At 46.0% G+C, this 12,500-nt stretch overlaps 1 protein-coding gene across 4 annotated transcripts in view; it reads right to left on the minus strand.

The window, feature by feature from the left end:
• Positions 1-1,611: 1,611 nt before the first annotated feature.
• The window catches only part of hlcs (holocarboxylase synthetase (biotin-(proprionyl-CoA-carboxylase (ATP-hydrolysing)) ligase)), a 25,605-nt gene continuing 14,716 nt past the window's right edge, over positions 1,612-12,500 (minus strand). For 2 of the 4 annotated variants that reach the window (XM_069688475.1, XM_069688474.1), the window contains 5 exons: positions 5,681-5,748; positions 5,427-5,587; positions 3,261-3,375; positions 2,300-2,513; positions 1,612-2,162 (listed from right to left, as the gene is read on the minus strand). In XM_069688475.1, the coding sequence (XP_069544576.1) occupies positions 1,991-2,162; positions 2,300-2,513; positions 3,261-3,375; positions 5,427-5,587; positions 5,681-5,748 (730 nt within the window). In that variant the 3' untranslated portion in view covers positions 1,612-1,990. Of the gene's footprint in view, positions 2,163-2,299; positions 2,514-3,260; positions 3,376-5,426; positions 5,588-5,680; positions 5,749-12,500 lie in introns of those variants that run through there. The other 2 variants (XM_069688476.1, XM_069688477.1) reach the window with 2 other exon arrangements.

Here is a 12,500-nt window from a genome sequence, read left to right on the forward strand (position 1 = left end):
TCTGGTTGTTTTCCACTGTCCTCCGTTTAAGCCACACCTCCTCTTGCCTGATAGGGAGTTGCACCCCACGTGACCCTTCCATACAGATTCCTGTTGTCCAGGATAATACAAACAATCAACACATTCAGTTCCCTCAAACACATTTCATTTCCTAATATGATGCACTAGTTGCATCCTACTTTTGGCCATATTTCATACCCGTAATGTTTTCTACATAAACAATGTGTTTTACAATGATTACAATCAGTATGTATATTGAACGTACATCATATGAGCCCACATATGCTTTAATCAGATCTATATTCCACACCACCAGTCTGGTTTCAACAGACCACTCAACAGAGACGGTCCTCCTTCTGTCTCTGAGCAGCTTCACGCTGCTAGAGCAGCCTCTCTGTCCTCTGTCCTGATCCTTCTAGACCTTCTGCTGCATTGGACACAGTGAACCACCAGATCCTTCTTTCCTCCTTCAGGACCTCGGTGTCTCAGGCTCTGCTCTCTCCCTGTTCTCATCCTACCTCAACGACCTCACCTACCGGGGAACTTGGAGAGGATCTGTGTCTGAACCTTGTCCTCTCACTACTGGTGTCCCTCAAGGCTCCGTCCCGGGTCCCCTTCTCTTCTCTCTACACCGACTCTCTCGGCTCTGTCCTTCACTCGCATGTCTTTTCCTACCACAGCTATGCTGATGACACCCAACTGATCCTCTCTTTTCCCAGATCTGAAACACAGGTAGCAGCATGAATCTCTGCCTGTCTGACTGACATCTCTCAGTGGATGTCCTCACACCACCTGGAAATCAACCTCCACAAGACCGACCTGCTCTTCCTTCCAGGGAAAGACTCTCCCACCCTCGACCTGACTACTACCTTCAACAACTCTGTTATCCCGACCCTGACTGATAAGAACCTCAGAGACACTCGACAGTCAACTCTCTCTTACTGCCAACATCACTGCAACAACACGTTCCTGTAGATACATGCTGCACAACATCAGGAGAATACGTCCTCTTCTCACTCAGAAGGAGGTGCAGGTTCTGGTCCAGGCTCTGGTCATCTCATGTCCTGAGACCACAGGACATCCTCTCACTGGATCATCTTCAGATCATCTACAGGTCATCTACAGGTCATCTTCAGGTCATCTTCAGGTCATCGTCAGATCATCTACAGGTCATCTTCAGGTCATCTACAGGTCATCTATAGGTCATCTACAGGTCATCGTCAGATCAACTTCAGATCATCTACAGGTCATCTTCAGGTCATCTACAGGTCGTCATATCATCTACAGGTCATCTACAGGTCATCGTCAGGTCATCTACGGGTCATCTACAGGTCATCTACAGGTCATCGTCAGATCATCTACAGGTCATCGTCAGGTCATCTACAGGTCATCAGATCATCTTAAACCTGCTTTATTCTGTTGCTTTCAGTTCTTCAGACTCAGCGGATCCCAGCAGACACGTTAACAGAGAACTTCACTTCCTTCTGTTTAGATCTAAATGTAATTACTTTTATTGTAATATATAATTTTTAGTAAGACTGTTGATATTGTATTTCAAACACTAGACATGTGACCAGGAGCTGGTTGGATTAAATCAAATCAACAGCAGAGTTCTGGTGGAAGTGTTTATTTTTCTGAAAGTAGTACCATCAGGAGCTGGATGATCACTGCTGTCATGTTAATGTTCAGATGAAGAGTCTTTACTTCCATACGTTAGTACGAGCTGTCATATTAAAGAGGTACTCGGTGGTCCCAGACTGGCGGGTCGAAGTCCAACTGATGCTCCACATGATCCCCTTCAAACACATGATCCACTGCTTCAAATGGAAGTCAGGTTAACAAGAAGCTAAAACAGTCCACTTTAAACCAGCAACAACTGCTGTGATGTAACAATATATACATATATTTATATATTTATATCTATGGATGAGCAGAGATGTCACACTGCAGCTGGTTGTTGCTCAGAGCTGCTGGTTGTGATAGTTTGGTCCTACTGCTGCTTGGTGACCACCAGGTTCTTCAGCATGTCGAATGAGTTCCCGTCAGGCTCCACTGACACCACGCCGTGCTCCTTGGTGTGCACCTGCAGGAAGCCGTGGTGGTCCAGACCCACCACCTGGGCCTCCGGTCCGTCCTCGCTCCAGAGATGCACCTGAGTCCCACTGAGGACAGACAACAGAGACATTTTAAAGTTCAGCTGCAGGAGGTCATCATAGGTTCAGACAAATTTTACATCACCGAGAGGAGTGTTCACGTCTCAGTAAAGGACAGAGAGCCGTCTGCATCCGTCTGCACCCACCTGTGAAGCCACCTCTTGTAGTAGGTGGGCAGGATGGCGTCTGGGCCTCCCTGTTGGAAGCTGCTGATGAGGACCTCCAGGCAGCTGACGGTCCGGCCGATGAGCTGGGAGCAGCTGAGCGGCTGCAGGCTGCTGCTGTGCTGCTGGTTGTGCTGCCGGATCAGGTCGTTGATGCATATTGTCGGGTTGCTGTTGGTCACGTTGAAGCCACAGCCTGTCGGACACATCAGGTTCAGGAGGTGTTATTGTAGCAAACAACACAAGACTGTTTCACTGGTGGCGTTAGATATGTGACAGATAGGAGGACGAGCAAGACAGATAACAACTACAAAAAGACACATGCTGCTGAGACACGGAGGACAACGTGTCCAAAGACAGACAAGCAGCTGGACTGTCTCTGCTGACCAACAGGTTCAGGTGTTCACTGCCTGGTTTGTGTGTTCATCAGCGCAGTGGGAAGCTGAGGATGAGAGTGTGTTCATGTATGAGGTGTTCCCTCAGTTCATATGTTCATGATCAAACAGTGTGTGGTGACCTGAACATCACACACCCTGATGTTCTGAGTGTTCAGGTGGTTTTAAAGGGACTCCAACATGTTTCCTGATCAGATAGAGTCATCCTGGAACTCTCAGTCCCACCTCACACTGTTTTCAGCTTCCTAATAGGTGGAGCAGATCCACTGAACACCAAACATTTCCAGGGCTTATCTGGAAACAACAGCTCGTTACATCAGAACGAGTCTGACTTAGTTTTAGGGGCTGGCTGTGAACTTTATTTGGTTGGAAGCTGAAACCTTCATGCGAGGAACAGTTGAAGAGAAAATCTCTGGTTGTTCCTCAACAACAGAAGGACTTTTATCATCTCCAGTGGAGCCTTCTGTTTGAAAATAATCAACAACAACAACAACGATGATGATGATGATGATGATCCCAGGAGGAGTGTGAGGGGTTCATGAAGTTACCTATGAGCAGGTAAAAGGTGGAGCCCATGACGGTGGAGGTCACCAACACCCCCCCGAGCTTCATCAGGTCACTGTAGTAGATGTCGTTCGGCCACTTCACCCTCAGGTCGATGTCCTGATGGAGGAGGAGACATGTTCTAACATAATGACACATCTTCAGTTATCATAAAGCATCCACGTTGACATACTCTCACTGAGAGGAAACCACGTTCACATACTCACTGAGAGGAAACCACGTTGACATACTCTCAGAGAGGAAACCACGTTCACATACTCTCACTGAGAGGAAACCACGTTCACATACTCTCACTGAGAGGAAACCACGTTGACATACTCTCAGAGAGGAAACCACGTTCACATACTCACTGAGAGGAAACCACGTTGACATACTCTCAGAGAGGAAACCACGTTCACATACTCTCACTGAGAGGAAACCACGTTCACATACTCACTGAGAGGAAACCACGTTGACATACTCTCAGAGAGGAAACCACGTTGACATACTCTCAGAGAGGAAACCACGTTGACATACTCTCAGAGAGGAAACCACGTTGACATACTCTCACTGAGAGGAAACCACGTTGACATACTCTCAGAGAGGAAACCACGTTGACATACTCTCAGAGAGGAAACCACGTTCACATACTCTCACTGAGAGGAAACCACGTTCACATACTCACTGAGAGGAAACCACGTTGACATACTCTCAGAGAGGAAACCACGTTGACATACTCTCAGAGAGGAAACCACGTTCACATACTCACTGAGAGGAAACCACGTTGACATACTCTCACTGAGAGGAAACCACGTTGACATACTCTCACTGAGAGGAAACCACGTTGACATACTCTCAGAGAGGAAACCACGTTGACATACTCTCAGAGAGGAAACCACGTTCACATACTCTCACTGAGAGGAAACCACGTTGACATACTCTCAGAGAGGAAACCACGTTGACATACTCACTGAGAGGAAACCACGTTGACATACTCTCAGAGAGGAAACCACGTTCACATACTCTCACTGAGAGGAAACCACGTTCACATACTCACTGAGAGGAAACCACGTTGACATACTCTCAGAGAGGAAACCACGTTGACATACTCTCACTGAGAGGAAACCACGTTGACATACTCTCAGAGAGGAAACCACGTTGACATACTCTCACTGAGAGGAAACCACGTTGACATACTCTCAGAGAGGAAACCACGTTGACATACTCTCACTGAGAGGAAACCACGTTGACATACTCTCAGAGAGGAAACCACGTTTTACCGCTGCCAGGTGTAGAGCTGTCGGAGAGGTCCGTGACGACAAAGTGAGGAACTGAAATGTTCACAGCTCTTTGATTGGGTTGAAATGTGTTCAGATGTTCAGCTGCTTACATTCAGTCATCTGTAAAGTGTTGAAGCTGTCACATTGATATTTAAAGTGTACTGACTGATTCATACGTCAACTCAAATCCTCGTTTTGATCTGCTCACTTTTTCCATGTTGAACTTACTGCATTACATGTTGTAAACTTCCTGTGATTTCAAATTAAAAGCCCTCCAGTGGACAGAAACCCTTCATTTCTTAAGGAGACTTTTATTGTGAAATATTTGGAGGAACTTTTTGTGACTGACATCAGACAACACTTTAGATCAATAATAAGATTATATTGTTGACTTTTTTTTAAATTAAAGGGAATAAAATATCTGTGCTCCATCATTGTACGTGCACGTGTCTTCACTGTGGTTACGCCACCTTAGAAACAAGTAACTCAACAAGCTCCACCAGAGTGGGTGTAGGTGTATGACAGGTGCAGCTGGTTACCACTGACCGCTGCTCTGCAACTTCAGGTGAACACCATGAGCCCAAACATCATGACCTCGTCTTCAACACACGTTGGTCCGTCACGCTGCCGGGACGAGACCGGACCTGGAAGCTATGAGTCAGAGTCGGATCTGTCCCAGAACATCCCAGAACCCTGTTCCCACCTGCTGGTACCACTGGTACATCCACTGGACATCCAATAACTCCATGATCCTCTTTACCTGCCTCATCTGGGAGTTGTAATGTTGTGGCTCTTGTGTGTGTGTTCAGAAGTATTATCATCTATTATTATTGACATTATGATTATTAGACAGTCACACAGTCTGCTGGTGCAGGTGAGTGCAGCTGATACCTGGTATCCAGGAAGTGTGCGAACAGCCTCCACCACAGCCAGAGCAGCCAGGTGCTGCAGGAAGGGGATCCTCTGACCGAGCCGGGAGCTCAGCTCCACCTGGACCCGGACGGTGAACATGGCACAACCCGGCGGGCTGAGCCAGGCGTTCCGTCCCCGACCTGCAGCGGACACACAGCTCACCTGTAGCACACCTGTGGCAGGTCACATCAAACAAACAACAGCAGAAGGGATGTGTGTCGGTGCAGATTCACCTCTTCCCCGAGTCTGTCGAGCAGCGATGGCGATCAGACCCACTTCGTTGGGAGCGTGGACACTCAGCCTGAGGATGGACAGGACGGAGAGTTAACACCGAGGAAGTCTTCGTCCTCTCCTGTAATGTGTCTCACTGTCAACTGAACATCAGATTTTTCCTCAGGACTGAAATTAAACTTCACTGTAAAGGTCAACTTTTAAAACTGCAGGTTAATAGATGATGAAAGTACTCAATCCCTGAAGGATGAAAGAGCCATCAGACATCTTCAACATGCAGCTGATGTTTGTAGAGGAGTCAGTGTTTAGAGTTTCATTTTTTAGATTGAAAGCAGTTCATCTCCAGCTGACTGAATCCTGACCGTCATCGGTCAGCATTCACATTCAGTCCGAGACGTGTTCACAGAGCGGCGTTTCATCGGCGCTGATGGCCCGGCAGGGGGTCGTGGTACCACCAAACAGCAAAGAGAACATGTTTGCACATTCTCTCATCTCCAAATGCAATTAAAGCTGATCCACAGCAAACTGCCTGGATCGGCTGCTAAACAAAGATGGTGGAGCCTTTCTACTATTGTGATGCAAAGCTGCTGTGTGCTGAATCAGCTTAGAGGACGTGAGACGGAGCAGAGAGCTCTCAGAGCTGGTGATCAAAGGGACGGATGGACGAGTCCATCACACTCTCAGCTCCACACATACACCACACATTGTTCTGCAGACTCAATTAACAGCGAGTGTATCAGGACCAGATCAGCTGTTCACGACGTAAAGGACAGCTTCACACCGTTCACTCTGATGGAGGACATCTTCCACAGTCTGGAGGACAGAGTCACAGTTTGTGATCCGATCCATCCTTTGCAGCTCAGCACTGAACTGTGAGGACACGTCTGTCTCAGAGTAGAAGGACACGTCTGTCTCAGAGCAGGAGGACAGGTCTGTCTCAGAGACACGTCTGTCTCAGAGCAGGAGGACACATCTGTCTCAGAACTGTGAGGACATGTCTGTCTCAGAGCAGGAGGACAGGTCTGTCTCAGAGACACGTCTGTCTCAGAGCAGGAGGAGGACACGTCTGTCTCAGAGCTGGAGGACATGCCTGCTGTATAAAGACCAACAGGAGGACATGTCCATGAAGTGGATTGTGTAATCTATGCAGGTATCCCATGTTCCTCTGAGGACAAATGAAAACGTGAAAATGTCTCCTGACTGATGAACGAGGACGTTCTGACAACATGAGCTCTGAATGAAACAACAGAACTCCGGTTCCTGCTGTCCTCACCGCTCAGTCTCCGATGGAGGGACGTCCTCCTGAACTCATATCAGATCAGATTTAATCACACAGTATGTCATTACACACACACACACACACACACACACACACACACACACACACACACACACACACACACACACACACACACACACACACACACACACACACACACACACACACACCTGAGACAGGATGTAGACAGTTCATCGTATTCAGTTTGATGGTGTTCCTCCTCAGACTGCTGAGTACTGACTGGCTCACAGAACCTCACAGGTCCACACACATCACCGACATCACACCGACGGTGAGTACAGGTGTGACACAGTCACTCAGAACAGCTCACACTCTCAGTTTCACTGGCATCAGTGAAATGCTGCCTGAACACAGACTGTTTCTAAAAGAGTTCGTAGCTTCAGGTCTGTAAAATGGTTCTGATCCAGAAGTGTCTTCAGCTGCAATACCAGCGAGTGCCACTAGAGGTCGGCTCCAAAAAGCCTCCGGCTCCATAGACTCCCATTCAACTTCTCTCATCAAATCCAAAGTGAATCAAATGTGTACATCAGTTATCTCGGTGTTGTTAGCTAAAGTCACTCCTTCTTCTTAGTTTTCTGGAGGTCCATCTGAAAATAATCCCTCATTCATTAGAAAAGAAGATTCAAGAAGACCTGTTTTTGGGGGCGTGTCTGTTTGATTGACAGGCCTGTGGTGCAGTCAGGTTACAGCTATCGGTGGGCGGGACGTAGTATCGTCAGGTTTCCGATCAGATCGGTCAGATCCACCTCTGGCTCCTCCCCCAGCTCGTCCAAATATGGTCACTTCCTGCTCCAAACCGCTCCGAACTAACAAGATGGTGACGGACAGAATCTGAACTGGAGGATTCATAACGTTCACAAACCAACGATGACATCACTGATGGTTGATGACATCTCTGATGGTTGATGACGTCACTGATGGATGATGATATCACTGATGGTTGATGACGTCACTGATGGTTGATGACGTCACTGATGGTTGGTGGTTGGTCTGAACATAATGAAGAGTCATAATCCCTCACTGCTCATTGCAAGAACGAGAACAACAGGAAAATACCGACCTGCTAAAACAGATATTCAATAATAATAACATTCACCGTCTGACACGAGAAACAAAACTAAAATGGCCTGACACTGAAGATAGACAGGTGTCTCCCCTGAAGACAGATGTCCATCTGTGGCACTGCAGACATTGATCTGACCGCTGCTGCTCCGGTGTCGGTTTGACTGACAGCGAGCGGATGTCAGCTCCAGTCGTAGTAAAGTTCAGCAGAGGAACAGGAAGCAGGACGTGATGGAGGCCACAGACCTGAGATCATCTCATCTCTGATCGGTCGGATCATCGACTCCAACACGACCAGGACAAAGACATACAAAGTAGCCTGCTTGACAGACAGATAGAGGAGGCTGTGTCTCAGGAGGCGGGGGGAGGGGGAGGGTCTAACTCTTTGTTTTAGAGCGCAGCTAAGCCTCGGGGGTCACCCCCCGACCCGGCAGGTCAGGAGGATAAACGCCCACCAGCCGAGTCCTCACAGAGAGAAAGTGGAGGAGAACATGATCTGACCATCAAACAGCTGAGGAGGAGAGTCTGAGTGGACAGATGTGTTACGTTTCCCAACGCAGCTCATTAAACAGGTGGATGTGATGTGGTTCAGTTCAGGTGTCATCTTTCTGAAAGCCATTATCTCCCAAACACCCCACCCTAAAACAAAGCCTCTCACTTCCCAGATTAAAATATCTCAGATTAAAAAGATTAATTCTGCCATCGATGCTTATTTTTCAAACAGGATTTGCTGTGCATAAGCGTGTTTGCATTGATCATCCTGCAGCATCAAAGGGATGATCAATACCAGAGGACAAACTAATCTGGAAATGTGATTCATTGAGCTAATCCTGTTTACTGAGGAGCAGCAGAAATTATCATTTCCAAATAGCACAATTGGAAGTGATCAATGAGAGAGGGCGGCTCCATTAGCGAGGGCAGCTGAGGCACGAGGACGACCTTGTCCTGCTGCGAGGACTCCGAGAGATGCTGCTGGTCACGTCCCCGACTGTCCCGCTGAGGATGTAGACAACACAGCAGTCTCATCACAGTCAAACTTTACTGGGACACACTGGATTCTATTGAACATCAGATTTGTGTCAATCAACAGGTTTTTCTGTGGGACAGAAAACTACAACATTTCCACTGTTACAGACTGAAGAGTTAAAACTCTCCAAAGAAGAAACCAGATAGAAACATGATCCAGAAACACCGCCGCCTTCTCTGGACCGAGATCATTGAAGATGGACTGAGGCGAAGTGGACAACTGTCCTGAGGTCTGATGGATCACAATCTGAGATTCTGTTTGGAAATCATGGACGCTGCATCCTCCAGGTTAAAGAGGAGAGGGACCACCCAGCTTGTTATCAGCTCAGTTCTAAAGCCAGCATCTGTGATGGTACAGGGATACATTAGTGCACATGGCATGGGTAGCTTGAACATCTGGAAGGAAGCATTAATGCTGAATGATATATTCAGGTTTTGGAGCAACATATGCTGCCATCCAGACAACGTCTCTTTCAGGGAAGGTCTTGTTTATCTCAGCAGAACAACGTCCAACCACATTCTGCACGTATTCCAACAGCATGGTTCTCTAGTAGAAGAGTCCTCTGATAAAAGAAGAGGTGATGCAACACGGTGGTGAACATGACCCTGTCACAACTTTTTTGAGACATCTGCTGCCATAAAATTCAAAATGAGCAGATGTGTTTATAAAACAATTACAATTTTCAGTTTCAAAATTGTATACGTTGTCTTTGGTGTGTTTTTAATTAAATATGGGTTAACATGATCAGATTTTTTTTTTTTTTTAATTTTTTTTTTAAATTAAAGCAGAGTTGTATAAAAGTGCCGCTGCAGGCGGAGCTGTTTCCAGAGAGCTGGACCTGCTGGGGCTCCAGGGCTCCAGGGTCCTGCCCTGCGTTGGAACCAGCAGCTCAGGGAGGTGGTCGGGGTCTGGAGTTTAACATTCCTTCCACTGGACACAAAGTTCAAGTCAAGCTCTGCACCATCTGGTCCTCAGAATAAGAAATGAGGACGTTTAGGCATCTGCTTACAATCTCTTATAATTGCAGGTGGAGCATGCAAGGTCAATTGGGGCAATTTGATTTTTATGGTCAAACCTGTTGCCACAGTTATGAGGAATCCATTTTCTCTGCACCAGTCCCCCGTCCTGTGGGGTGTGCTTTTCACAGGAAACACCACTAATTCCCCACATTGTCAGTTTGGATATTGGATTGCTTGAGAAAACAAACAGTGATTTACAGGGTCCTGCACAACAACTGGACCAGTCTGGAGCCTGTTGAGGTGGTTGGTCTTCAGGTTCCAGAGGATGAAGGTGCGACTCTACTGTTCTCTGTCAGTGACCATGTTTTAATAGGAAGAATCATAAAGACTCTCAGTGAGGCACACTGCAGCTTTAGATTAATGGAACAAAGATTCAAGCCAAAAAGTACTTTCCACATGTGCAGCGAGCACGGAAACACCGTTTATATGACCACAAGAAAAAAGGCTAAATAATCAGTTATATTTCCATCCACTGCTGCTTCTCTTCATTAATGAATCTGTCTCTGTCTGAGACCTAAGACTGCAGACAGAAGTCCAGAGTGGCCCCCGGGGCCCTCACAGAGCCTGAAGCTCTTAGAGGAGAAAGTCAACATGTAGGAAGTGTTGCTGCAGGCGCAGGGATCAGGTTCAGCAGAGCAGGAAGACAATCATTATGTTCTCTGCTGCAGCCAAGAGCTCTCTGTGCTCTCTGATCCACACTGTTAACTTAACGAAACACCTACAGCTTCCTCACTCACTCTCACTCACACTCTCACTCACTCACTCTCACTCACTCACTCACTCACTCTCACTCTCACACACTCACTCACTCACTCACTCTCACTCACTCACTCTCACTCACTCACTCTCACTCACTCACTCACTCACTCACTCACTCACTCACTCACACTCACTCACTCACACACTCACTCACTCACTCACACTCATTCACTCACTCACTCACTCACTCACTTACTCACTCACTTACTCACTCATTCTCACACTCACTCACTCACACACTCACACCTCACTCACTCACACTCATTCACACACACTCACTCACACTCACACACTTACTCACTCACTCTCACACACACACACACACACACTCACTCACTCACTCTCACACTCACTCACTCACTCACTCACTCACTCACACTTACTCACTCACTCACTCACTCACTCACCTCACTCACACTCACTCAAACACACTCACTCTCACTCACTCACTCACTCACTCACTCACTCACTCACTCACTCACTCACTCACACTCTCACACTCACTCACTCTCACACTCACTCACTCACTCACTCACTCACTCACTCACTCACTCACTCACTCACTCACTCACTCACTCACTCACTCTCAACCACCATACTCATTCATTATAAAAAAAAATCCTGAAAATCACATATACAGCTCAACTGGCAGAACATGAAGTAGCAATAATGATAATGTATTAATTGTTCATAAATGACTGTTATTTACAAATAACCAAACAAGCAAAGACTCGCTGCTTCTTTCTGTGTAACATCTGCACAGAGCAGGAAGTCAGACAGAGGAAAATATCCAGTAACTTTCAAAATAAACAACCCTGTGCAGCCTCCCAATCATCATTAAATCCATCACCAGACAGCAGGTCAGATTGAAGTTGCTCAGATTCATATTCTGAGGATGTACTTTATATCTCCGTTGTGTTGTATCTGTGAGGTGACTAGAAACCTTTTTATCATTTCATCAGCACGTTTACTGTGAATTATTTGTAAAGTATTACAGAAACCAGAGAAGCTGCTTCACTGTTTCTTAAATCTGGTGTTATTTCTATATTACATATTAAAAGACTGGATCTGCAGAATGTGTGCTTGTTGTATAAAATTGTGTTTGTATTGTGTAATATTTGTCATGTTGAAAATAGTTTTTGAGTTTTTGAATTAACGCTGTTTTTTTGTTGTTGTTTTTTTTACCAAAATTATTCTGTTTTTGTTTTGGACACTTTTGAGAAATACGTTTTTTGAAATCATTTTTTTAACTCTTATTAAATGTTGCTGCTGTAACAACATACTGTCAAAATAAAACCGTGTCAAAGTGAGGAAATCCAAGAAAAATAAATAAGAATGTGAGCTTCAGTAAACCCGTCAGTTTTTTATTACTGCTGATACTTGGTGCTTCAGTCAGATTTAAAATGTGCTGACATTTGACTTCCAGCTTTCCTGACATCAATCAGCAATTTAACCTGAGAAAGAATAATAAAAACTAAGTTAAAATAAATGGGATGAGGATTTTATCAAAAGTTTTTCAATGAACTGCTTCACACATTTATCAGTTTAACACTGAGCTCATGAGTGAAGAAAAACACTTAAAAACACAAGGCTTAAAGTGATAATTCAACATAATATGCTGCAGAGATGCTGAGCAGAACATCAGAGTCTGTGTC

This window comes from Brachyistius frenatus, unplaced genomic scaffold (genome assembly GCF_029030835.1).
Source record: "Brachyistius frenatus isolate BFR_SWC_R1_liver_20210118 unplaced genomic scaffold, ASM2903083v1 Contig_606, whole genome shotgun sequence".
Lineage (NCBI taxonomy): Eukaryota > Metazoa > Chordata > Actinopteri > Embiotocidae > Brachyistius > Brachyistius frenatus.